This window comes from Synchiropus splendidus, chromosome 2 (genome assembly GCF_027744825.2).
Source record: "Synchiropus splendidus isolate RoL2022-P1 chromosome 2, RoL_Sspl_1.0, whole genome shotgun sequence".
NCBI classification, from domain to species: domain Eukaryota; kingdom Metazoa; phylum Chordata; class Actinopteri; order Syngnathiformes; family Callionymidae; genus Synchiropus; species Synchiropus splendidus.
In genome coordinates this window covers 25,332,572-25,359,817 of record NC_071335.1, presented here as the reverse complement: position 1 = coordinate 25,359,817, position 27,246 = coordinate 25,332,572, and the positions used below count along the sequence as shown (strand labels likewise).

Below are 27,246 nucleotides of genomic sequence, written 5' to 3'. Positions count from 1 at the left end.
CAAATGCTAGTTCGGCAACAAAACCAGATAAAAACAACTCAGTTGTGTTAATGTAATTTTTTTTCTGGTGTCAAACTCGCGGCTTGGGGTCCAGTTCCAGCCCGCCAAATCACTAAATAGGTTCCACGAGATGTGGTTAAAAACATGTTTTTTTTTATTATAATATATTATTTTTATTATAATATATATTATAAATATCAGAAATAAAGGATGTTTGTGAGAGTGCTTTATTAGAAATAAAGGCATAAAATCACTTCTTCAACTTCAAATCACTTCTTCAACTCAAATCAACTTTTTAAGTGGAATGCATCTTGGTAAAACAACTAAAAAAAAATTAAAATCTATCTACTATCATCTATCTATCTATCTATCTATCTATCTATCTATCTATCTATCTATCTATCTATCTATCTATGTATCTATCTATCTATCTATCTATCCATCCAGCCATCCATCCATCCATTGTCAGTTTCCTTTCATTCATTCACAACAAATAGGCACTTTTATATTCAGGGTTTTTATTCACATTAAAATATTTGAAATTAACTAATGAATATTATCTATCTATCTATCTGTCTGTCTGTCTGTCTGTCCGTCCGTCCGTCCGTCCGTCCGTCCGTCCGTCCGTCCGTCCGTCCGTCCGTCCGTCCGTCCTATCTATCTATCTATCTATCTATCTATCTATCTATCTATCTATCCAGCCATCCATCCATCCATTGTCAGTTTCCTTTCATTCATTCACAACAAACAGGCACTTTTATTTTCAGGGTTTTTATTCACATTAAAATATTTGAAATTAACTAATGAATATTATCTATCTATCTATCTGTCTGTCTGTCCGTCCGTCATCCGTCTATCATCCTTCCTCTCTCTCTCTCTCTCTCTCTCTCTATCTATCTATTTTTTTTTTTTTTTTTACTTCCGCTTAGAGTATGAAAAGGACGCAGAGTCAGCAACCAAAATGCAAGTCAACGCTTGGCAGCAGAGCCACAAACCAGCACAGTGAAAAAGAGAAAACCCCCATTTCTCATGAATATTTCATCATTTTTCATAGTCTGGTGAGCAGCTACTGGTTACAGCCACAAATGCGAAGCGTCTAGCAACACAATGAATCATGATGAAGGTTAAACATTAAAGCTAATTCATAAAATAAATGCAGGTTAGGTAAAAAACAACAACTGTTATGCTCCGTTATTAATAATTCTATATATGTGATTGATCAGGATTTATATAAGGCATATTATAAACACTGCCGGATTAACTTTTATGTCTTGCAGTCCGCCCTCATATGAGCGAGCCTTCGTCTGTCAGCGAGGACGGCGCACAAATTTAGCTGGTTATTGATAGCTGACCTTTCGGAGGTGTCAACGAGACCACTTTTGTGTGTGCATGCCCATGTGACTTCATGGCTTTGGCCTTTTATCACCAGCTCCTCTATGCAGAACAGACTCCCCCTGACTCAATCTTACTTTTGTCAAGTACGTGGCTTTTTATAGTCGCTGTGCTTCCCACAGACGCGCTCATGCTTATCTCCTCCCACAGAGACGTTTACTACATGGCATTACGTCTGGCATGCAGGAATGTGAGGTGATGCAGGTATAATAAGATTATATCCCACAATACCATCATGAAAGAAATGGATGAGAGTGAACCCATCTCTTGTTGGAGTATAATCTGATTTATTACGAGGATGCTGGTCATCAAAAGGAAGCAGCTTCTCAACATTTAGAAGACACTGCATTTTGTTCTCGTGCTCGGCCATTAGCTTTTCCAGCCTGAAATCCCATACACAGGTGTCAAACTGAAGGCCCGGGGGCCAAATCTCACCCCAAGTCATTTTATCTGGTCCACAAAAGTGCACAAAAGAAACGGATCACCATTAAATATTAGTATCAAATATTATATACCGTACTCTCTCCTGTGTTTATCAGTATTGAAGAGGTACCATTTTTGTATTTTGAAGCTAACTACAGAGAAGCTAGAAATAGCCAAGAATGTCATTTGCTGTTTAAGAAATATCAATTTTGTTTGCTTCCTCGGAGGATGGTTCTTAAAATAGCCTTTCCCTTTCAGGTATTATCTGAGCAGGGGGTGACGTCATGCTTCAAATCGGAGGACCACATCAAGCGCTGAGTTATCTTCTGTCTGCATTCTTGGCACAAGCTACAGGAGGAACACAGGATGGCACATCATGGCTGTGTGAAGTTTATCTGGCTAGAAGCACACCTCCTATCGCTCCATGACTGGCTTCCACGAATTCCATTTTCACGTTTGTTTGCCTGGTGAATGTTGTTGCGCTGCTGAGTAGGTGGAGAGCATCACCGCGCACAAGGATGGTGACATCATGGTGCTTTCACTGGGCATTCCGAGCCAGCTCTGGTGTCAAAAGGCCGACCAAGTGGAATGGCAAGAAGGCTTGTAAATCAGCGTAAATACTTTCTCTTCTCACTTTGAATGATTGCATTTGCCACTTAAAGTCATTTTATAGAATATGCTAATCACACTTCGCCTTATTTGTGCCAGCCATAGCTGAAATCTGCAATATATAGAACATTTATGGAGGCCATAATTCCTAAATACAGGAACTTAAACTCATAAACTGTAAAAATGTAAATATGTTTAAATGAAAAGAAAATCATTTTTTATTACCTCCGCCAAGGAGGCATGTCTGTCTGTCCGTGTTCAAAAGAATTTAGAATTAGAATTCAATTTTTAGAAAATATGTGAAAGGGGACTAGGAACAAATTTTGATCTGGAGTTGAATATTTTGGGGGGCAAAAGATCATTTTTTATATTTTTTTGTTTTGAATGGTTCTTTATTGAGCTGGTGCTAGAGATGTAATGTATCTTCTTGCCACATGTTTGCGCTCTCAGATGGCGAATTTACAAATTACGACACAGAATAGTCCATAAGGAGGAAGCAGAGCAGAAAGTGTGGAAAATATTTTGAGCTTAGGTGCAGTGACATAAAGATAAAGCAAGAGGAACAGTGTTGCGCCTCCCCAGGGATTCTGTCATATTTTCTGGATCCTGGGTCTGTCTCGGGACCTCTCTTTGGTTGGACATCCTGGATATGCCAACGATCTGGAGATACTGATACGATCTCCAAGCTCCTTTTTCTGGCTCCTGTTTGAGTGGATGGGTGGCTCTCTCCAGGATGGCCGAGCATCAGACGCCATTTCTCCGCCGGTGATTGGACGAGAGTCTGCAATGAAATCTGACTTGAGTTGTGACGGCAGCCGAACTAAATGAGGTGCAAGCACTCTCCCCTTCGTCACCGTCCATGTTGCTACGCCCGAAAAACTGGGCTACGCTCGGCAGGAACCCAAGGCAGACCTGGGTAAAAAAGGGCACCTGAGACTAACCTACCACTTGAGCATTGGAGAGGCTGATTTCGAGTCAAAGATGGCAGCCTCAGCCTTATCTCACCATCCTCATGTTGGCTTTTTCAAAAACCTTCCAGTCATAACACAACTGGTCTCAGAATGTTCTTGACCATATCAAGGCATGCGGCGGTAGCACCGCAACTTCCTGATAGAACACCTTGCGAATATGACTCCGGGCCTCATCCACCTCGGTATGCAGCAGACTGATAAGCCGTGTTGACCAAATGATTCATCACTGGATGATAGCGTCGCCTCTTAAAAGGCTTCTGAGAGGAGGAGGAGGCGACTGCAGATAACAGGACAAGAAAGGAAGAGAGTAGAAAGTCATTTAGAAGAGGAGAATGCAGAAATGCCTGACTTGACTTTCACGTCTATTGACAAACCACAAACACGTGAATGAAATTTGACTGAGAATCTTGGGCTCAAGCTGCAGCTTCAGGGTGTTTGGTTTGCCTTGCCACTAATGTAACATGTCCCAGATATTGAACACCCCCCATTATTCATCGGCTGTGTTCAAATGATCAAAGCATAATGAGCTGCCAGGCAAAGTGGGCAGAATCAATCCCTGACCTAATCTGGCCTTCATCTCTGCTGCTAATGAGCTTGTTAGAGGAAAGTATGAGATGCAAAAATTCAAAACGCTGACCCTGATTTATAAAGCAGTAAATCCTCTTTATAGATTTCCAGCCTCTTGTTTAACCCGGCAATTAAGTAATGACACGGTTATTCCTGCCGCAGCAGAACAGAACGGCCAGAGCTGCTGAAGATGACTGTGGGGTCCATTTACATTGACAGGACTTCATGGAATTGATAAATGATATTTTTAAGTTGTTGGCTGTTTACAGGCTTAAAAGAATTCAGGCTGAATTGTGAGTTTTTTCCCCCAAAACACAGAGATTCCAGTTCCGTGTCTTTCTATCTCTTAAAAGCCTGCTAGATATTTATATAAAGAAATGCTGTTTTGCATTTAAACTAACTGTACAGTGTTCAACTCCCCTCTTCTTTTAAGTACATTAACATGAAAATAACTGGAATCTTTGTGTTATCAATTTAGAACTGCAGAGGAAATGGCAGTGCTAGCAGCAGTGTTAGCATTCAGTGCTATTCTGTTTATTTATCTCAAAAATTCCCTGTAAAATGCTGACATTTAGAACAAAAACGTCTCAGAACTTTTATTCTAGTTGGTCATATTCAACATGGATACATAGAAAACCAGGCAGCAATGTGACAGATGCAGCTTCACGTTCACTTTTCCCTCCATTTTTCCATCAGATAATGGCAGAATATAACCATCCATCACTCCATCACTACCACTGACACCAGAGGTGGGCTTTTATTGGATGGGCCACATGATATGCTGTGACTGCAGCGAGTCAAAGGACCTTAAAACAGGGAGAAAATAAAAAATAAAAAATCTTTTTCGATTAAAAACAAAAAAAAGTAAATTAATAACATGCTTAAAATATGTTATTGGCCTTATGTCATAATTTTTTTAATACTTTATTTTAGATGTAACTTAATGATTCTCGATGTGAAACATAAATATGAGTTCTTTAGAAGTGGTCTATATCTTGGGAACAGAACTGTGCTTTAAACATGCTTTATGCTGCATATATATTGTGCTATGTATATAAATATCTTTAGTAATGAATGTAATTCAGTATAGCATTGCAATATAGTTTAATATCATAGCCATGAAATACATACATAAATTGCTGGGAGAAAAAAAAAAGTTAACAAAAACCCAAAGTAAATACCTTAATTATGACTTATATTTAGAATTAAAATAGTGATGAAAATGTACTATATATTTTGGATGTTTTTCTGTGACCTTAAGTCGGCCTCAGAAATACTGGCTGCATGGGGCCCCTGTTCCGCACTTCACCCAAGCAAGTTACATGCTGTTAAAAAATAAGCAAACAGATAAAAAGCTGAATGAAAACCCATCAAATAAAAACACATTACACATGAGCAATGTGAGACTGCATCCTGTGGCTCCGAATGTGTCTGGTTATGAATAGCTGTACCTGTCCTTCCTTATAAAATGTCCTTCTTCATCAGAAAAGCAGCGAAATGTCACAAAAACTTGTCTCCATTCTAACACAATGGATCCACAATGGTTCTAAATTGTTGACTTTGAGGGTCATGAGCCATGTACTTTACCAGAGAAGCATGTTCTGCATCACGCGGGAGTGAGCCATCAGAAAAACACAACTTGACATATCGTCGTTGTTTTGACTGTTTGAAGCAGTTCTTCTACTTTCTGAGCACATTATCAGTCCAAACTCGACAAGCACTTGAAATCCTCATCATACTTGGGAGTCAGAAATTGTTCTGCGGTCTGCGGAGGATAACAATCTGCCAAGGCTCCGACTTTCAGGATGTGGTATGTGACCCCTGCTTTCCCCACTTCCTTCTTTGGTAGCAACACTGGCCATGCGAGATCAAAAGAGACTTGTAACATTAAATAACTGCCGACCTCCTGACCTCAGCACATTCATGTCTTCAGGTCTAACTTGAACAAGCGTGAACTCAAACGTCCCTTGCATGTCTCCTGGGTGTGTGTATTTGTGGACAGTCCTCTCGACTGGGATGGAAACATGGATGCTACCAACAAATCTTGTGGGATGAAGCTGAAAACACTCAGCACAAATATTGGTCTGACCCTGAACGGTCCAGCAATGGACACAAATCAGACAATGCCATTTCCTAAATGACAAACAAAACTGAGGCTAATAGTACAAATTAAGACACAGTAACTTATCAGCTTCTACATTTCCCAAAGTGAACTATTTAAGTTTTATTTCTGCTGCATGTTTCTCAGTTCTCGCATCCCTCCAGCTCATGTCTACTTTATTGATGTTGATTTTTTTCCCCACTTTCCATTGGACTTAAGTGCATAAACATTAATTTTGAATTTTGACGGTCATTTATTTGTGGACACCTTGAATAATAGATAAGTAATATATAATAGATATTTACGACATAAATAATAATATCACTTTTTTTTCTCGTGTTTTCATTTCCCTTAATATTATTGTTGTTATTAGTCAAATCTAAAAGAATAACTATGGTATAATTTTTCCTTTGGTCGAATTAACATTTTAAATTAATGTTAAAAATAAGTACAGTAACATTTACTATACACCTATATACTCAATATCCTAAAATACCTATTAAAACTCTTTATTATTTATCAATACATTTAAAATTAGGGCCATAAAATATGTAATTTTTAGGACTTAAATTTGACAAGTCTAGCACTATGTAGCAAAAATACAGCCTAAAAAAGCTTTAGCTTTAATTTAAATTATATATATATATATGATACATTTATTACAAACGACAATCATCTTAATATCCAAAGACGACTGTTTTCGACATGCGTTGCATAACATCCTTGAGTGCAGCGCGACTGTAAAGAGAAACCAGTAGTAGAGGCGCGGTGCTGAGTCCAGTCCAGTATCGACGTTCTGTCACCCGAGGGAGCACTTATAGTGAGAAGAGGCTCCAGTCAGCGTTTATAAGGAGAAGCCCACGATGAGAGACACGAGCTCTCAGCTATTTACGAAGGAAAGCGCCACGAGTGAGCCGACAATCATAGGATGCTCATTATGCTGCTGTTAAAACAACTCAAGACTCGGCGTTGAATCAGCTAAGCTCGATGTCTGAACACTATAAACCAGCGTGAGGCATTTCAATCAACAAATGGCTGAGAGAAAATGTCACCTCTCTTCTGAGCTGTGACCTGAGATCATCATCGGTCAGCAAAGTGGGGAGGGGAAGATTTACTGCAGCGTCTCTCCATCTCTGCAGAGGGCGAAGAGAACATGGTGGCAATCTACTGTGGAAGTGCCGATGAGTCATGTGTCTCGTTTAATGAAAATGGCAGAACAGCTTCTTTGTCTCCACTGTGCTGGAGGAAGACGCACAGAACAGTCTGACGTGATGTGTATCATCTGTCCAATACGCTGAGTGTTACCTTCGTCCTGAATCACCAGTGTCACTTTTCATTTGGGAGCTAACAAAGGCATGGAGAAGCAGCTGACTGGTTTCTCTGCTGGAAATATCACTTGTGTTTTAGGAGGCGAACATTGTTAAGATTGGAAGCTCCGCCCACGTCCTGCTCACCTGATCCAAGCTTTAGGGGCCATTTTGGACACGCTAAGATAAGTTTGGATTTGTGGATCCATTTACCTGCACCCAGCCTCAGTCAGGCCGAGTCAGAATCACTATTGTTGTAAAGCAATAGTATCAATCTTCCACCAAGAAACATTGGACCAAGAGCTAGAAACATAGCTTGTTAGCAGTTGCACTAAAAGTCTATTTCATCCCAACATCTGCACCCTCTGTAATCCTTTGTCCCAGCTGTAAATATCCCGTTCAGGTTTTGCATTCTCCCATTAATGACTGCCTACAGACTGACCTTTGCAAGGGTGTGATGTAAGACTCACAACAAACAGGTGAAGTGATGGGTGGATGGAAGGGAAGACAGACCGTCTGACAGATGGATGGCTTTACATATAGTTGGATGCCTGGACGGACAGAAAAGCAGGCAGTCAGGGTGACACACAATGAGACAAATAAATCTGATGGACGGAAAAATCTGGAATAATCTGGCAGAGAGAGAGACAAGTATATAGATATAGACAAAGCTGAAAGACTCACTGGATGCATTAAAACTGTATAAAGAGACGGACGATGAAAGAGCTGAACAGACAGTGTGTTTCATCACCCTCACGTTGGTTGAATAGAAAACTCGGCGGACGACTGTGATACCAGCTGCTTGATGAACACACTGCCCTTGATGGATAAGTGCAACCCCTCCTGCTTTTATCCCCTCTGCATGAACGCCTCCGATCACTGGTGCACATGTCACGCTCCCAACAGGCCGGGACTTACAGCTATGTTAGCCATATGATCCCACAAGAAAAGACGGATGTACTTGTCTTGTTTTCCATTGATGAACTTGATTAAATTAAGATATAAAAATAGATATAGTAAATAATACAATGAACCGTGTCGAACTGTCACATGATGACACTGGTCATATCACTTTTTAAAATTTACCACCAATTCATCAAGAGGTTGCTTTCATGTGACAATACTTCTACTTTAGAGGATAACGCTTTTTAAACCCGCTGGACATTTGGATCCACTTTCAGTGCTTCATTTTAGCTCTAGAAGTCAGTTAGGGGGAAGCCTGTACTCTGCTCTCCTCTAGTGGCATCTTGAGGGAAGGCAGAAGTATGTATTTCTTAAATCTACATTTATTGATGTGTATAGAATTTAATTTATTTTTTAATTTACAGTTGAACAATTATGATTATCATTTTCTACAAGCTGATAAAAAAAATGATCCAAAACCAAATTCCATAATTCGGAATTATTTTCTTCAATTTTTTTTTATTTTTTTTATTTTTTTTACAGCTAACATATTTTTACAGCTGAAATACGAAAACGCCAAACAAAACAATATAAAACATGTCTAACAAGTGTCACAATAAACATTGAGTAAAAAGAAGATCCAACAAATTTAGTAGAAATGCAATTTAAAAGTCTGACCGAAGAGCTTATTAACAAAAACAAACAAATAATAATAACACCATAATTCCATACACATGTATAAACATGATACATTATAAGATACATTTATAACATTTATAACCAGAACTGCACAGAACAAGATTTATGTTCAGCAGAGACTGTTGCAGTTCCGTATCCACCTCCTCATAAACTCATCTTCATAAATCGGTGTTTCAACTCTCAGAGCCCACTAGATGGCGCTGTCTGATCCATGCCCAGATGACATTGGAGCTTCACGTGACCACCTCCATTAATATGCCTGAACTGATAAGGTCCTTGAGGTGCGTAACATGGTGCGTGGGCGAGTCATAAAAGGTGGTGATAAATCTCTGCTTCCGCGTCAACATGATCCGGGGGTGGAACTTTGAACCTGTTTGGCCAATCGGAGCCCTGTTGTGTGTTTTCATCCAGCCTTCCTGTGTCGACTTGCTCAACAGGCTGGAGCTGCTGTGGTTAGTGGTGGATACATTTGTGTAGAGAAATAAACAGCTCTCAGCAGAAACAGACCCAAACAGGTCTGTGTCAGAGCACTTCTACTGCCTCGGCCTCCTGCAGACATGTGTGTGAAATAGAAGTGAAACCAAAAGAGTGAGTCTCACTTCTCCTTCTGTGGGGAACTTCAGCCTCTATCCGCCTCCGAGCCTCGTCTGGAGTGACTCGAGGGTCTGACAGGAAGAGGAAGCATCTGCCGGCCAGGAGAACCCGGCGAGACCCAACACTCAGCTCAGAGTAAGAATAGATAAACTGTTTTCATTCAGCAATGTTTGACGGAACATTCCTTCTTTGCTTTCATTGTGTCTCTGTTGGTGCGACATCACTGAACTTGCATGAGCTATTTACGTTGCAACAGTAGCGGCCGGTGTGTGCACTTTTGTGTTGTTGTGAGCTCGTGCCTTATCGGTGACCACATATTTATATACAGCAAAACCTTCTCAAATGAGAGCGCCACCTACTGAGGTCTGAAAATGAGGCTTCATGATGTACTTCAGGATGCACTCTGCATCTGCATGTATTCATGTACTGTACCTGTGTGTTTTACACCCATCCATCCTCAATAGCTAAACCGTTGCCGGGTCGCAGGGGCGGCAGCTTCAACAAGGAGCACCAAACGTTGTATCCCAGCGGGATTCCGAGACACGCCCAGGCCAATGTAGCGATCTCATCCCTCCACCTGGTCCTGGGTCGACCCCCTGGTCTCCTTCAAAGTGAGCTGTCAAGGGGGGTCCTCACCATCTCAACTGACCCCTCTTAACGCAGAGAAGCAGAGGCTCTACTACGATTCTCTCCCGAATGACAGAACTCCTATCTCTAAGGGAGATGGCCGCCACCTGTCGATGGAAACTCAGCCGAGTTCTCCTTCTTTGCGTCATGACCCAAAGCTCATGACCATAGCTGAGGGTCGGGACGAAGATCGATCGGTAGATGGAGAGCCTTGCCTTTTGGCTCAGCTCTCTTTTACACACGACGAGGGAGCAAACCATCTTTTTTCTGGTGAAGAACCATGGTTTCGGATTTAGAGTTGCTGATCCTCGTCCCGGATGCAAACCGATCCAGCTCGAGCTGTATGGCTAGTGTGCATGACAGGCAAGTCACATGCGTTTGAGGAAGAAGAAGTTAAGTTTAGAAAAACAAAGCAGTTGTGAGTTGACTGGTGTCTCATTCAGTAACTCTAATTTTACGTTCATTTGGATATATATTCCTCCATCTTCCTTTGACCGGGACTTTAGGAAACTGCTTCTTCAAAACATATAAAAGAAGCACACGTTTTTCACTTCAGTTTTCAGTTTTTTACTTATCTTTTTTTTATTCCTGTCTTTTCTACTGAAGGTTTTCTGCTACGATGTGTGTTACGCGCCGCCCTCCGCAGCCCCAGGTGATCATTATAGCTTTGCTAATGATGGCGTCTCTCAGCTGCGTGGCGTCTGAGAAGAAGACCTCCTGCTTCGTGAGGGACGACTACGCCGACTGCAGCCGTCTGAGTCTCAAGGCCGTCCCCGCCGACCTTCCCAGGAGCATCAGGGGCTTGGACATGTCCCACAACAGGCTGCTGGAGGTCCCCATCTTCTCGCTGAGGCCGTACTCTCGCCTGAGTCGCCTGGACATCAGCTACAACTCCATCACCAAGGTGAACCGGAGTTTGTGTGAGTTGCTGCCGCTGCTGCAAACGCTGAATGTGAATCACAACGAGCTTCACGTTCTGGTGAAAGAGGATATGGGCTCCTGCAGCCGGCTGATCTCCTTTCACGTCGCTGGAAACAGACTGAAACTAAAAGTAGAACCCTTTGCTGCTTTACAGGTAAATGCTGCCCACCTTAACCGCAAACCTGAACTATTATTTTAATAAACCCTCACATCATTTTTGAACCAAAAGCGCCCCCTGCTGAGCTCTAAAAATGAGGCTTCATGAAGCATCATCACCACTAACCTGAAGATCTATCAGGCCTTGCAAATAGTCGGATGAAAGTAACATGTTGTGGGGGCGTTTTTGGCGGTTGGTGGTCCAACGAATATTTTATATTTGCTTAAAGCTAGCATAATTTAGCTTGGTGATGTAAGTCGAGACCACCCAACCAAGAACAGTCAAGGCTCAGATTTGAGGGGGTGAGACCAAGTTCATGGCGGAGACCAAACTGTATGCCGTACATTCCGGGCTACCGAGTGCTCCGGAATATAAGCTCCACCCCCAAAATTTATGAAGGAAAATAGATCTTGTTCGTACATAAGCCGCACCGGTCTATAAGAAAGGTCTTAAAAATGCATGAGGATCACTTGTAAACTAGTTTTGAAAATGGGGTCCAGCATGCAGACTGACTCATGAAACAAACTGGGCCATGTTCTGAACTGGAATCATCAACTCCTTACATCTTTTTTTGACATTAAAACTCCCGCGTGTCCGAAGTTCCAACACCACAGTCAGTCTGTATAAAATCCATATATCCAACCTGTGGTTGTTTCGGCCGCAGGGACCATAGGAGAGTAGATCTCCTGGTAAATCTCGGCTATTTCTTCGCCACTCTCGACAGCTCGCAACTCTACTGACTGACTGTTGACCTCATGCGTTGTCCATAATGGGAGCGAATCAGAATGTTTCATGGTTTGAGTCATGAGATCCACTGTTTTTTCCAGAACCTTCAGTTCCTCGATGTTTCGAACAACAACCTGCAGACGGCCAAATTGGGTTCGCACCCACAACTACCGAATCTGGTCAAGTTGAATTTGGGATTCAACAGCTTTGTCCAGCTAAATCGAGACGACTTCAACTTCCTGAACCATTCGTCTTCCCTGCAAGTCCTCAACATGTCGTCGGTGCCGTTAAAAAGGGTGAGCGTAACACGAGAAATGAAATAGCTGCTTACATGAGTTGGTTTCTGGCTGCATGTTAGTTACTCCTCTGAATCCTCTTGCAGATGGAGCCCGGCTGCTTCCTGCCCATCCGAGGCTTTGGGACCTTGATAATGGACGGGAGCAATTTGGGCCCCCAGGCTGTGCCCAAATTGTGCTCCGAGTTGTCAGGAACCAAGGTCACAGCTCTGTCGCTACGACGACTGAAGCTGGTCACGCTCAGCACTGATACCTTAATGGGCCTTGAGAAGACTGACGTGACATTTCTAGATCTATCTGGAAACGGCATGGGCAAAATTGAAAATGGTTCCTTTCGATGGCTTTCCAAGTTGCAACAGCTTATTCTGGAGGAGAACAACCTGAAGCACCTGACCAGGGACACATTCCGAGGGCTGAGAAGTTTGAAAGCGCTAAACTTGAAGAGAGCGCTGACAAAAAGCCGCTCATCTGCCACTCCGATTATTGACGATTTTTCTTTCCAAGTTTTGACAGAACTTGAGAGTCTGGATATGCGGTCAACCTCGATCCGGGAGATCACTGCGAACACGTTTACCGGCCTCAGGAGTCTGACAGAGCTCGACTTGAGTTGGAGCAGCTGCCAATCCTTGAAACATCTCAACAACAGGACCTGGGCGTCACTAGCAGGATCACCTCTCGGGACTCTAAATCTGACGGGAACGGCTCTGGTGCGGATTGATCCCGGAGCTTTCTCACATCTGAAGAACCTCACTTCCCTCTTTCTAGATTTCAATTACGTGAGGCAAACCCTGACTGGATGGGAGTTGGAGGGCTTAGAAAGTATACGAGACATCCACTGGTCAAACAACAACCAGGGAATCACGCTAACGTCAAAGTCTTTCATCTTCGTACCGAGTCTCCGGGCACTGATTCTAGGTAAAAGCCTCACTGTCTCAGCCTTGAACCTGGAGCCATCCCCGTTTAAACCCCTGTCCAACCTAATGGTCTTGGATCTGAGCAACAACAACATTGCTAACTTGAGAATGAGCATTTTCGAAGGACTTGCTGATCTGAGGGTGCTGAAGCTAGCGCATAATAACTTAGCCAGGTTGTGGAAGGACGCCAACATTGGTGGACCGGTGTTGTTCTTGAAGGGGTTGAACAAGCTGTTGAGTTTAGAGTTGGACAGCAACGGCATGGATGAGATCCCCACGCGCGCCCTGGAGGGCCTGACTAACCTCCGTGAGCTTACCATGGGCAACAACGTTCTCAACAACCTGCGAGACTCTGTCTTCGACAGCTTGAGCTCACTGAGGGTTTTGCACATGCAGAAAAACTCCCTCACCGCTGTCCGCCGCCAAGTCTTCCAAAAAGTAATGAGCAACCTGAGCTTGCTCGTCATGGGGCGCAATCCGTTCGACTGCACGTGTGAGAGCATTTCGTGGTTCGGGAACTGGTTAAACACCACGAACACCACCACTGTTCCGGGGCTGCGGGACCAATACATCTGCAACACCCCGCTGTCGTACTTTAACCGCTCAATCTTGGATTTTGACCCGCTTTCTTGCAAAGACATGACTCCGTTTGAAGCGCTTTTCGTCCTGAGCAGCGCGTCGGTCATCATGCTCATGTTCACTACTTTACTAGTCCGTTTCCAAGGCTGGAGAATTCAGTTTTACTGGAACGTTTTGATCAATCGTACCTTAGGATTTAGCGACGCTACGGGACAGGAGGGCAGGGAGTTTGAATATGACGCTTACGTCATTCACGCGGAGGAAGACACCGACTGGGTGGAGAGGCTGATGGTCCCGATGGAGAAGGGAAACTGTAGGTTTTGTTTTGAGGATCGGGATTCAGTTCCTGGCATGTCTCAGCTGGAATCCATTGTGGACAATATAAGACGCTGCAGGAAAATCCTCTTCATCATCACAGAGAGTCTTCTGCGGGACCCCTGGTGCCGTCGGTACGTTTTTCTGTGTTAATGGTGCGAGTGTTGTAGTCAAGACCTTGCTGAGACCAGAGCATACAGAGACCTCGACCAATGTGGGGGGCGAGAACACGGCCGAGAACAATTGCAAGACTGAGACCAAGACCAAAACCAAGAACATGACCATGACCATGACCATGACCATGACCATGACCATGACCATGACCATGACCAAGACCAAGACCAAGACCAAGACTAAGACCAATGGGGGGCGGGACCGAGACCAAGGCCAAGAACAATAAGGTGGGCGAGACCAAGACCAAGGCTTAATCCAATGAGGGGGGTGAGACTGAGTCCAAGACCAATCAAGGGGCAGAGACAGAGACCAATACCAAACTGAAAGAGGAGGCAAGACCACGACCAAGGCCTAGACCTATGAAGAGTGTGAGACCAAGACCAATGAGAATGAGAGGTGTGAGATCTAGACCAAGGCCGAGACCAATGAGAGAGGCGACCAATGATGAGGCATGACCGAGACCAAGACTGAGAGTATCCTGGAGGTCTACTTGACCTCCCCGGACAACGGTGCCTCCATCTTGGAGGGTGTGATAGACATGACAGGTTGACTGTGACAAAAATGAAACTGTTAAAATGTGATATTTTACCTTCACTACTAGAATCCACAGCAAAAATCACACCTCTAACTTTTCCTCATTTCTTGTGTCCCTCCAACTGCACCCAGATTCACCGCCCATCACGCACTTCACCAGGTCATCGAAGCCAACAGGGACTCCGTGGTTCTGGTCTTCCTGCAGGACGTCCACGACTACAAACTCTCTCGTTCGATTTTTCTTCGGAGGGGAATGCTGCGTTCAAGCTGCGTCCTGGACTGGCCCGTCCACAGGGAGAGAATCCCGGCCTTCCACCAGAAGCTCCGGATCGCGCTCAGCCTGACCAACAAAATACACAACTAGCCATTTCATGTGAAAAACACACTCTAATACTTCACACCTGGGCCCCGAGAGAACGTCAACATTTGCTTTGACTGAAAACCGCTTGCTTAATCTTTTGTTTTTTTCACTTAATCTGGTTAAATGAAAGTATTTTCAACTATGGTTTATACATTTTATTGCAAATAAATATCGTTGATGGTGCAACAAATGTTTCACGATACAAACAAGGAAACAGTTAACACCATCAGATAGGTTACTTTACCTTCTCATGGTTTCACTGCAACACGTTTTTTTTCCTTTACAATAGCGGCATCTTGCGGTCACAAAAAGAACTACATAGAGGCTGACATTCCAGTCATGACAGCAGTGATGATTCTCAACCATAGGGCCGAGTCCCATGGATGGGCCGCGAGCGCCTCCTAGAGGGCCACTATTTACTTGACAGCAGCAAGCAGTTACCAACTATGGAGAAGTTTTGAAAAGAAAAAATGATAAAGAAAGTGGTGCCACATCCACATGAGTAAAAACTCTTCATGGAAGCACCTGTCGAAGCAGTTTTTAAAATAAATTGGTAAAGTTTATGGCGATATTTTCATTTATACTTTACTGAAATGTTCTTTAGTTTATTTAGAAAATAATATATTGTTTTATTGTGTCATATTTTGACAGTATTATTATATTAATTTTATTAAAACTTTTATGCATGACGTAAAATTTTATCAATTCTCTCAACACTTTGCTTCAAGTGTATTTTTTTTCCTTTTTTTCTCCAGTAAATTTCATGAGCATGACTTGACTTGGAAAAGTTTGGCCCCGAGATCAAAAGCTTATGGAAGTTAATGTCCTCTAGGGGGAGCTGCGAATTTCTCAGCTTTTATTGCTGGGGAATTAAGATAAAGATTAAGATAACAATTTCTAATGTAAAAAAAAAAAAATAAATAAAAAAATAAAATATATATATATATATATATATATATATATATATATATATATATATATATATATATATATATATATCATTTTCAATTACTTCTGATAAAAATAAAATATTTATATTTTGCAATTAATAATAAGAGCAAAATATTCTGTTACATTACTTTAGCCATTTGTGCATAATGAATTGTGTCTTTCATTATTATTATTATTATTATATAGTTCAGTCAAAGGACACAGATGTATTGGTGAATGTAGAATGGATGAAATGGATAAAAAATATGTTGAAATATGTGAAAAAAATAAGAAGAATCTGTAGCATCTGTTCACAAAAGAACTCAACTCAATTTGGTTGTTAGTTGTTGACATTAATACTCTTTTAAGATAGTTTGAAAATGGCAGCACGCAAGCAGAAGTGCAAGTGACCATCAGAGATCAAACAGCGTTGCTGTAGTAGTTGTTCATTATTAAACAATCAAATGGTGTTATGTGACAAGCAATAAGTGGGGCAAAGGCCACAGACAGAAGTGCTAATATATATAGCGTGGGCTCTGCAACAGGCCAGCAGCACGTGGCTCTCCCCCTGAGTAGCTGGGATAGCAGCAGCAGAATGAATTACGATGTACGTGACTAACCATCTGCTCATTCTCAACCTGAATCTTCAGGGTCAGATCACGGGGGCAGCAGCTGAAGTAGAGGCCTGGACTTCACACACTGGGGAAGAACCAGGCTTTGCTGGGACACCAGAGACCAAGGATCTCTGCAGCATGTCCTTCCAGTTGGGTGTGTGGACATCTGGACACCTCACTTGGACTGGGTGTCCGGGTGTTCCACTTCCTCTCTCGGGTGACCAGGTTGTTATTTATAGATCTTTGCAGAGGGCTGGACCACAGCTTGAGCTACAAAGATCGCGTTGACCATCTAAAACAGTGTCGGATATGTTGCTATTTCACTCTGAGAGTGGGCGTTTCATGGCCGGCAGAAAGGTGAGATTTGGAGAGACTGGAGTCGAAGAAGGTGAACGGTACAAAATGACTACAATTGCAATGAAAATATGAACGAAAACAAGGGCAAAACATGTCTGAAGAGGTGAAGACTCTTGCACACTCCTGACTGTCATGAGCACCACGCAAAGACACCATCATACACACACACACACACACAATACTTGCATGTTGCAGAGTTCATCACTCAGATAGTATGTGATAACTACAGTAGTTTCGTGCTTAAATGTACACAAAAAAATTACAAATTAATTTAGGTAAAAATTTGGGCATAAATTCATTAAGCTAAGTAAAGAATCTGTACAACTATGTAATAATTTTAATGCATTTTTTAAAATTGAACAAAAATAAAATGCTCATGAACTGTTTAAAATATTACATTGGAAATTAACCAGCATTCTGTCTGCATATTTGATCTGTAACATTTATTAATTTTCAAATATGTATTTGTATATTATCATTTTTTATTATAAATTATTTTATTCACGGATGTTTAATTGTATTTGTAATATTATATTTATAAAAATACATTTATACAAATATTAATATTTACCAACAGTATTTTTCAGCAGTTTTCTCCTTTTAAAAAATAGTCAATCTTATTTTTAAATGATTGCAAATGGAAAAGTGATATAGATAGACGCTGCAATAAAACTATTTGAATTATCGATAGTTTACATAAGATGAGATCAATTGCTTCCTTCTGCTGTTCATCTTCTAGTTTTTCCATTAAATAATTCAGTTTAAATAGATAAGGAGAAAGTGGGTCAAAGGTCGCGTCCTGCTCCGGTCAACATGGTTAAATATTAACTAATATCTTGCTCTTATTCCAATAGTTAGGTGCAAGTGGGCTGTCGCTGCGTCCCAACATTATCATTTTATTGTGAGGACTTTATCTGGATGTTGCCCAACACGTCCAGTTAGCCTCCCTCTTTGAGCGAAACCAGATGTTGTAGGAGGAGGGGCCTGCGTGTCCTCATAAAGCCACAGTTCAGTCTCAGAGTGGAGCGCAGAAGGCTACAAACATGGCACTCGTCGTGGGTTCCCTCACTGTTCCCCTGCTGGCTGGGACGCTTTTCGTGGCTCTGTTGACGTACCTCACCTGCAGGCAGCTCAGCAGCTACTGGCACAAGTGGTATGAAATGAAGCCCATTCCTGAGATCGCAGGAACTTTGCCCTTCATAGGAAACGCTCTGGAGTTCAAGACCAACGCGGGAGGTGAGACCAACACTGCGCTGCCACACAGGAGCCGCTCTTCCACGCTCTCCTCTTTCAGATTTCTTTCGTCAAATTGAAGACTACACCCGTCAGTTCAGTGACCTGCCGCTCTTCAAACTCTGGCTCGGTCCTCTGCCTTTTGTGATCCTATATCATGCTGAGACTGTCGAGGTACGTTCATGGCAAATGCCCAGGTGCTGCAATGGAAACAACTTCTGCTTGGCGAATGTTACTGGCAAGTATTTTTGTTACTGCCAAGTTGGAATCAGACATATTTCATCCATTTCTTGTCTCATCTTGAATATAAAACTCAGTGGAATTGACCAAGTGAGTCCAACTCTCGGGCAGACCTGGTCCACAAAGTCACACAAAACTGCAGCGCGTTAAAAAACTTGATCACCTTCTGCTTCACTCAAGAAAAAAACAAGAAAAAAAACCTTGATGCAAACTGTTGGGAAAAACTGGATGTCATGAATAAAACTCTGAATAAAATAAATATCATATAACAACATCTAAATATCATAAAACATTTAGTTTTTCATAAATAAAGTCAAAAGAAGATCAGTAATGTGTAAATAAAAGTATATCCATAAAGTGCTCTCATTAAAAACTGCTCCAACAGGTGAAGAGTTTTTACTGTTGGGGGCGCCATCACTTCTTTTATCACTTCAACTTATCTTTTTTTTGTCAAGAAGTTGGTTACGATCACACATTTGCAGCTGTCAATTTAATAACAGACTACAGCCATCATATGTAGCAAGTGTATTAAAACTGAGCGTCTCGTGGCCCAGAAGTGTAAAACAAAAAACTTCTATTGGCCCTCTAGGGGGCGCTCGCGGCCCAACCATGTGCCTCGGCCCTATGGTGAAGAATCACCGCCTTAAATGACACTTCAAATTCACGCTCTAAAGGCAATTTGTACTAGACATGAAACATCAATATCCACAGAGCACAAACCTTGGGAATGAATGAATCTATAGTGTCTGAGCTGTCGCTTGTTGATGACATCACACAGCCTGAACAGAGTCGGAAAAGAAGATAGCGACGTCCACGAAAGCTATTCTCACGCGTACCTTGTCCAGATATATGGAACCTTCGGATAAATACACGCACGACACGCTCATGTGAAGCTAGAATGAAGAGGAGACATAAATTCACGCAATGTTTTGTTTGCTTCAGCAACTCATACTTCCTGTTTGCGTTTGGGGAAGCCATCTTGAAATGTAAAGTTGGGATGTTGAGGATTCTCTCACTTTCGTCTTCGGAAATCCTACGTCAGGTGACGTTACTGGGGGCGTCACTGGGAATTGCCCAGCGCTGAGCACAACTTGACACAGTAGTACAGTACAGTAGTAGTAGCAATTCTTAGAGTAGATTTACTGGACGCTCGTACAGTCATAGTATAGTTGACTCCATGAACCACGAGTTTCAAAACAGCTGGGTTCAGTACAAGGCAGTTTCACCGACCAAGTGTGAACTCACAAGATGTAAACCGACCCGCAGAATGTAAGTCACTTCCATTACTGTAATGTGACTATGAGGTCTGGGACGTCCCTACTTATAGAGACCCAGTCATCTACAGCAGGGGTTCTTAACCTTGAGCCCATTCCCGCCGCCCATTCAAGGACTAGAACTGATTCTTTACTCTTGATGTCATTTGTGTGTGAAATTTACTAGAGAAAAAAGAAAAAAATACACTTGAAAAATGATAAAATTGTACGCCATGAATACAATTCTGCATAAAATGTACATAATAAAACAATGTCAAAATATCATTAGATAAAATAATCAAAATAAAAAAAGGAAGATATAAGTAAAGTGAAAATGAAAGTTTTCGAATTAATTTTATTAATATAAAAAATATATATAATATAATATAAATTTATTAGCTTTGACTCTTTTGGAGGTGCCAGTCACTTTCTTTATCATTTTTTTCTCTTCAAAACTTCTCTATACTTAATAACTATCACAAATTTGCAGCTGTCAAGTAAATCCTCATTGTTACTTTTTGCTAATGTCAAATGTATATAGTGATATTTCCTCATTCTTATTCTTCTGTTCTCATCTTTTAAAGTGGGACCTGAGTACTATGTACTATGTACTATGTATTAAAGCTGAGTGTCTTGCTGTCCTCACCACCCAGAGGTGTAAAACAAAAAACAAAAATACATAGGCCTTGGCCTCATGGTTGAGATTCACTGATCTACAGAATATGGTTCAGTATATTTTTAAAGACAAGGATTCTCTTCTCAAGATGATGTCGTCTCATTCATCCAAGGAACTCAATGAAATATATGTGTTTCAGTATAATCTAATCTGATATTTCCCCAGCATGTTAGACAAAGTATGAGTTTCTGAGCTTCAGACAGCGCTTTATTAATGTGTGTTATTGTAATTTTTAGCCTATTCTGAGCACCTCCACTCATTTGGACAAAGCCTACGTCTACAACTTTCTCCATCCCTGGCTGGGAGCTGGTCTGCTAACCAGGTTGGTGCTTTGTTGTTGCTGAAAATGAGGACGAGGCGTTCATTTTTAGTACTGGACCATGTCTCATAAACATGATATGATGTTTAGACTCTTTGATTTGAATCGACAGAGTATCCGACAGCAGTTTGGCATGGTTAGCTACAAGCTAAAGCTAATAAAGTCATGGAGTTTGTTTCCTGAACATCACACACCCTGGAAGCGTAACTATGATTTCTGAAGTGAAACCCATGTAGCAGCTGCTATATGTGTAAATATTTACGTCACGCTCCTTTAGCACGGGCCCGAAATGGCGGCAGAGGAGGAAGATGCTCACTCCCACCTTCCACTTCTCCATCCTGGCCGACTTCCTGGAGGTGATGAACGAGCAAGCGGAGATTCTGGTGGAGAAGCTGGAGAAGAAGGCGGGGAAGGGAATGTTCAACTGCTTCAGTCACATCACACTGTGCGCTCTGGACATCATCTGTGGTCAGTGTGGGCCGAACACCCCGCGCTATATAAACCAAGAGACACGACCAAACCTTGTGCGCTTCTTTTCAGAAACTGCCATGGGGAAGAAAATCTACGCTCAGAGCAACTCGGAGTCAGAATATGTCAAGTGTGTTTACAAGTAGGTCACCCATGTGGACGCTCAGTTGCTAAATGTATTTGCAGAAATGGCTTGAAATATTACGATTCCTCCCCAGGATGAGCGACATTATCAGCCGTCGACAGAGGACGCCCTGGTTTTGGCCCAACTTCATGTACAATTACTTCGGCGAAGGCAAGGAGCACGACAAAACACTGAGGATCCTTCACGCCTTCACGTACAAAGTGAGCCACCGCAGCGCTGTTTAGCGACGACAGGTTGCTCAAGCCTTCGTCCCTACTTCCCTTCAGGTGATTCACGAAAGAGCGGAGAACATTAACAACGTCGAATCAGACAGCGAGACGGAAAACGGCAAAAAGCGGAGGGCGTTTCTGGACATGCTCTTGAAGGCCACAGATGAGGAGGGCAACAGCATGAGCCATCAGGAGATCCAGGAGGAAGTCGACACGTTCATGTTCGAGGTCGGTGCACAGGAGTTCAACCCTGAATTGATTTGAAGCAGCGTTTGCTTTTCAGGGCCCAGATAGAGATAGCGCTTTGTGTTCTTTGACAGTAGGCTATTTTAATGGATCCTTATTTTTAAACAAAACAGCACTACCTGAAAATAAAGACACTGCTTCGTGAAGCTTCACCAGCCCATCATTAATTTTAGAGTGGAGTAGGTGGCGCTGTCCGGTTATAAACTGCTTGATCGAGACTGTTTCATCGTACTTCCGCATCGCTAAGAAACTTAAACATTTGTGGTGAGTAGATGAGGTTTTATGAGACGGTATTGAAGCATGGATGAGGTTTCACGAAACAGTGTCCTGATTTTCAGTCTGCTGTAAAATGTTTGGACGTGTACAACTAATTCAATAGAACATCACACCATTTCTAAACTAAAAGTGCCATCTAGTGGCTCCTGAAAATTAGGACACTGTTTCATCAACCCTGCAATACTGTTTCATGATGCCTCATCTACCCATCAATAGCAAACATGCTCTGAATTATATCTATGGCAGCTATATTGACTGTAATTTCCAGACTATAAGCCACTACTTTTTTCTCGCGGTCTGAACTCTGCGGCTTATACAACAGCGCGGCTAATATATGGATTTTTACAGGCTGAAATCCGATGAAATCGGAGGTGATGAAACTGATGAAATCCGATGAAATTTTATTTACCCATAAAGCGCTCAAAATGCGCTGTTTTCGCCCGCAGACAGAGCTCAACAGAACCAATCTCCTGGAAGTCAGGAATCGAGAAGCAGCTGTTGAGACCGGCTGTGGTATCGAAACTTCGGACACACGGGCGAAAACAGGGCATTATGAGCGCTTTAATGGGAATAAAAGATGTGATGAGTTCATGATTCAAGTTCAGAACATCGCCCAGTTTGTTTCAGGAGCCAGTCTCGATACCGAAGTCCATTTTCAAAACTAGTTTTGAAAAGCATTTTTAAGCCGTGTGCTCCACTGACCTTTCTACAGCACAGACAGCACCACTGCACCCGCGGCTTATGTGTGAGCAAGATCTATTTTCCTTCTTAAATCTAGTGTGTGCGGCTAATATTCCTGTGCGCTCTATAGTCTGAAAATTACGGTATTACAAATACAAAAGCAGTGTTGGACAAGATATTGTGCAAGTTAAACCCAACAGAAGTTTGTAAAACTACAGAACAGACACATACTGTTTGTCTTGTCATAGTCCAAATGGTGCACAATCGCGTCTAGTCGCCGGCGCGGTACTTTCCCTATGACATCAGTGTGGCGAGATGTGCGAAGCGCAATTCAGTTTATATTAGTGTGTCACTTGTGTGTACTAATTTGGAACTACACTACAGTGATTTAAGGAAGACATTTCTTGAGTAGTAATTGCTCTATTTATTTTGTGTCGCAGGCCTGAAATTGTATCTTAAATCAGAGCCAAAAAGTGGAACCTGGCTTAGCACCAAGACTGAATGCAGTTAAACTACCACTGAAGTTAACTTTAATAAGACTCTTGTAGGGCCACGACACCACAGCTGCCGCCATGAACTTCGCCCTTCATCTGCTGGGCTCCCATCCTGAGGCTCAGAAGAAGGTCCATCAAGAGCTCCACGAAGTGTTCGGTGAGCGCAAACACGTCTTCTTCTCAAGATCTCCATCTCGCCGCCGCAACGTCGGAACTATATATTTGCCATTTGCTTGACCTCAGAAGCTGCCTGTTGTAAATCAGAGTCACTTCAAGAAACAGAGAGAGTATGTAACATGGAATGTTACTCAAACAAAGTAATGTGAGATAAAAATAAAAATAAAGACATAAAAATAAATACCACTAAGCGCAAATGAAAAAGAAACATCAAAGCAGTATTTACAGTTTATTCACATATATAAATAAAGACATAATAATATATATTACTAAGAGCGAATAAAGAAGAACCATCTAAACAGTAGTTACGGTGTATTCACATATAAAAATAAAGACATCAATATATACTACTAAGCGTGAACAAATAAGAACCATCTAAACAGTATTTACAGTGTATTCACATATAAAAATAATGACATAATAATATATACTACTAAGAGCGAATAAAAAAGCACCTTCTAAACAGTATTTACAGTGTATTCACATATAAAAATAAACACATAATATATAGCACTAAGTACGAATAAAAAAAGCACCATCTAAACAGTATTTACAGTGTATTCATATAGAAAAATAAACACATAATAATATATACTTCTAAGAGCGAATGAAAAAGAACCATCCAAACAGTATTTACGGTGTATTCACATATAAAAATAAACACATAATAATGCTGAGCGTGAATGATGTCCACAGGTAGGAAAGATTTCCTGTGACGTGAAATGATTCCAGATCTTCATCTCCTCCCTCTCAGATCAAAGATCAGCATTTGCCCTTTATCTAGGACGATTAGCCGAGGCGTGCGGCCCAGACCCCGTCAGTTCTGATGTGGCTCGCTGGGCGGCGAAGCCGAGGTCGGGTTTAAGCGAAAGCCTTTCCTCTCTTCAGGAACGTCGGATCGGCCCATTAACACCGAGGACCTGAAGAAGCTCAAATACCTGGAGTGTGTCATCAAGGAGTCGCTGCGGCTGTTCCCCTCCGTACCCTTCTTCGCCCGCACCATCTGTGAAGACTGCCACATCAGTGAGTAACCGTATAATAAGCCTGTAATTACTCCTGAGAGTCAGCTCAGTCAAGCTAGGACAGAAAGCTGGGTTGTTCCCAGGACAGGGAGGTGTCCAGGAGGCATCGAAACCGGCCTCTTCTTTGGGCATTTCCATGTAGGAAGGGACGGCAGGAGTGGGTGGAACCCTTTCTCCACCAAGCCCTGAACTTGGCAGGGATCTAATATCCCACCTGACTAGGAGGAGTGCCTTTGAGTTCCCACAGGACAGGGAGTTTACAGCCCACTGTACCTCCATAGCGGCTCAGTAGAAGCCCACCGGAAGAGTGATGATCCCATTTGATCCCCATCACAACCGTCTCATCAATAGAGCAAAGATTCAATAAAACGTCAGAAGCAATTTTGTAGCATCCTGCTAATATTAGAATGTGACTCAGACACTGGTTGTGGGTGCTGGAGCACGCCCCACAGGACACGCAGCTGCTTCAATGCAGGATGTAAACACTTTGGACTGAAAAGGTGAAGTGAGCGCAGGGTTCCAAACTGGCCCCTCTGATGAAAACAAGGCTCTTGACCACTCTCACTTCCCCTTCTGCTCCCGAGACTTAAAATAAAGGTGGGTGAATGTGACTTTTGAGAACACAGCAGTCGACAAGGTCATTGGATTCCACCTGGCGGACGACGCCTGTCGTGTGATTGATTGTTGTGTTCTCACACAGATGAACACGTTCTTGGCCACTGTCTTATTTCGTTTCATGCAGCGCCTTGTTCCGGCTGAAACTCCGGCAAAGGAGGCGCTGAAAACCCAATGAGATGACTTAAATCTGTCCATCACATTACTCTGAAATACTTCACTAGTTTCATTGCTGGTCTGGTCACCCCAAGTCCCTTCCTGTTCCGCCCTGTCAGCACTCTCCTCTTCACACCCCACCTTCCTCTTCTGACCAATCGTGTCCCATTCAGGAGGTTTCAAAGTTTCCAAAGGAGCCAACGCCATCATCATCACCTACGCGCTGCACAGAGACCCCCGCTACTTCCCTGAACCCGAGAAGTTCAAGCCTGAGCGCTTCCTGCCCGAGAACTCCGTGGGGAGACCTCCGTATGCCTACGTCCCCTTCTCTGCTGGGCTCCGCAACTGCATTGGTGAGACTTTGGATGTCCTGTATCCACGTGTCATGTCGCCAGCAGACATGTAACATATCAGCGGGGTGGATGACTTCATGCTCTATTCATGGCACCTTTCAAAACCTGAATTTGTGTAGCTGTGTCATAGCATACAGAGGTTGAGTTGCATTAATGGTCACATAAAATCAGACCTGGTTGAAGCCCGGTCCGAGGGCCGCATGTGGCCTTTATGATGTCAATGGATCACATGGAAATGTCCCATAGTTTTGTTGTAACAGAGTTAGTTTCCGATGATTTTTATATTTAGCTACGATTCATCATTACTGACTTATATACCTATATATGTATATTTACAAAAAAAAAAAAAATTATTTGCCAAAATTCAGTTACTATTGTATTAAATTATTCATTTTTAAATAGGTGTCAGCTATTGATGTTTCTTATGATTTATTGGGCCTCATATTTATCCATTCATATTTATTCATTATTCATTTAACACACGTGTCCAGATATGTTTTTTGTTTTGTAAACGTATCAAATACGACGAATGTTCATTTGTTTATTTATTATTTTGATTTATTTGTTTATTCATGTTTTTGTTGTTGCTTGTTCTCCCACAATTTGATGTTATTGACCAGATATAAAACACACAAATATTGTATTACAATCTTTTCCCCATTTGTGTCCAATTTTAATATTGTGACAATATTTAAATAATAATACATTTTTAGATAATTACTATTACTATTAATCATGCTCTTTTTGTTCATATAATACTAATACCACGACTACTACTACTGCTAATAATAATAACAATAATAACACTCTCCACTGTGGCCCCACTGTCCACAGCTGCTGCAAATGCTTGCTGCAGTTGATCTCACCTCGCCCTCTCACTCAACCAGGCCAGCGATTTGCCATCATGGAGGAGAAAGTTGTGCTAGCGTCCATCCTGCGGAACTTCACGGTCGAGGCGTGTCAGGAGCGCGAGGAGCTGCGGCCGGTGGGAGAGCTGATCCTGAGACCGGAGAAAGGGATCCTGATCAAACTGGAGAAGAGGAGGCAGCAGTCGTAGTCACCTGCGTCAGGTTCATGTCTCCTGAATTCATCCTTGGATCTAAATGAATTTCCACACTGTGGCTTCAGATTTGGGGCACATCAAGTTGCAGATACATTTTTGTTGTATCAACATCACAAACACGCAATTGCGTTTTTTTGCTTGGAAAATAAAGTGAACATAAAAACAACATGATGGTTTTGTAACCACGGATTTTATTAGGTTTTATGTGGAAGCATGAGAAAGTCTAGCTAGAAAAACAATGTATTGGTTTGGAGCGTGCGTGTGAGTGGTTGTCTGTCTGCATGTCCTGCGGGGCCCCAAGCATCTTCTGTCACGCAAGTGGAACCTCAAACAGGACAAATATAGATGGCAGTTCAAAGTGTGGCATCATTTGAAATTTACCATGAAAAAAATAGATCGTATCAGAGCGGCTTTTGAAAGCAACACATTGTCTTGACAGACAAACACCATTTGAAAATGATCTTTGCAGCGTTTCACTGAACCCACATCGACTAATCCATAAAAATTGACTTGGCCGTGGAAAACACATCAGCGGAGACAATTAAAGCG

General features: G+C 42.2%; 2 protein-coding genes across 4 annotated transcripts; both read left to right on the top strand.

Annotated features, from left to right (window-relative positions):
* The first annotated feature begins 9,419 nt into the window (after positions 1-9,419).
* On the top strand, positions 9,420-15,719 carry tlr3 (toll-like receptor 3). 3 transcript variants are annotated; one of them, XM_053855747.1, is made up of 6 exons: positions 9,650-9,701; positions 10,800-10,814; positions 10,884-11,268; positions 12,099-12,293; positions 12,380-14,235; positions 14,942-15,719. In XM_053855747.1, the coding sequence occupies exons 3-6, from the start codon at positions 11,002-11,004 to the stop codon at positions 15,171-15,173; spliced, it is 2,550 nt and encodes an 849-aa protein (XP_053711722.1). In that variant the 5' UTR covers positions 9,650-9,701; positions 10,800-10,814; positions 10,884-11,001; the 3' UTR covers positions 15,174-15,719. The 3 variants fall into 3 exon arrangements, with proteins under 3 accessions (XP_053711721.1, XP_053711720.1, XP_053711722.1); XM_053855746.1 differs by having other exon boundaries at positions 9,420-9,701; positions 10,800-11,097; XM_053855745.1 differs by having other exon boundaries at positions 9,420-9,701; positions 10,800-11,268.
* A 2,327-nt stretch (positions 15,720-18,046) lies between these two features.
* Positions 18,047-26,852, top strand: LOC128754152 (cytochrome P450 4V2). Its single transcript, XM_053856565.1, has 11 exons — positions 18,047-18,307; positions 18,366-18,478; positions 20,710-20,795; positions 21,070-21,260; positions 21,333-21,402; positions 21,479-21,605; positions 21,672-21,842; positions 23,366-23,468; positions 24,377-24,511; positions 25,455-25,634; positions 26,522-26,852. Exons 1-11 carry the CDS (start codon positions 18,115-18,117, stop codon positions 26,689-26,691), a joined length of 1,539 nt encoding a protein of 512 aa, XP_053712540.1. The 5' UTR covers positions 18,047-18,114; the 3' UTR covers positions 26,692-26,852.
* The last annotated feature ends 394 nt before the right edge of the window (positions 26,853-27,246 follow it).

Bases quoted from the DNA above. Each gene is read 5' to 3' on its own strand.
- LOC128754152 (XM_053856565.1), top strand. From the start codon at position 18,115: ATGGCACTCGTCGTGGGTTCCCTCACTGTTCCCCTGCTGGCTGGGACG. The intron at 18,308-18,365 runs GTGAGACCAACA...CTCCTCTTTCAG, and splicing joins GTTCAAGACCAACGCGGGAG to ATTTCTTTCGTCAAATTGAA. The intron at 23,469-24,376 runs GTGAGCGCAAAC...TCCTCTCTTCAG, and splicing joins AGAGCTCCACGAAGTGTTCG to GAACGTCGGATCGGCCCATT.
- tlr3 (XM_053855745.1), top strand. From the start codon at position 10,813: ATGTGTGTTACGCGCCGCCCTCCGCAGCCCCAGGTGATCATTATAGCT. The intron at 12,294-12,379 runs GTGAGCGTAACA...ATCCTCTTGCAG, and splicing joins CGTCGGTGCCGTTAAAAAGG to ATGGAGCCCGGCTGCTTCCT. The intron at 14,236-14,941 runs GTACGTTTTTCT...AACTGCACCCAG, and splicing joins CGGGACCCCTGGTGCCGTCG to ATTCACCGCCCATCACGCAC.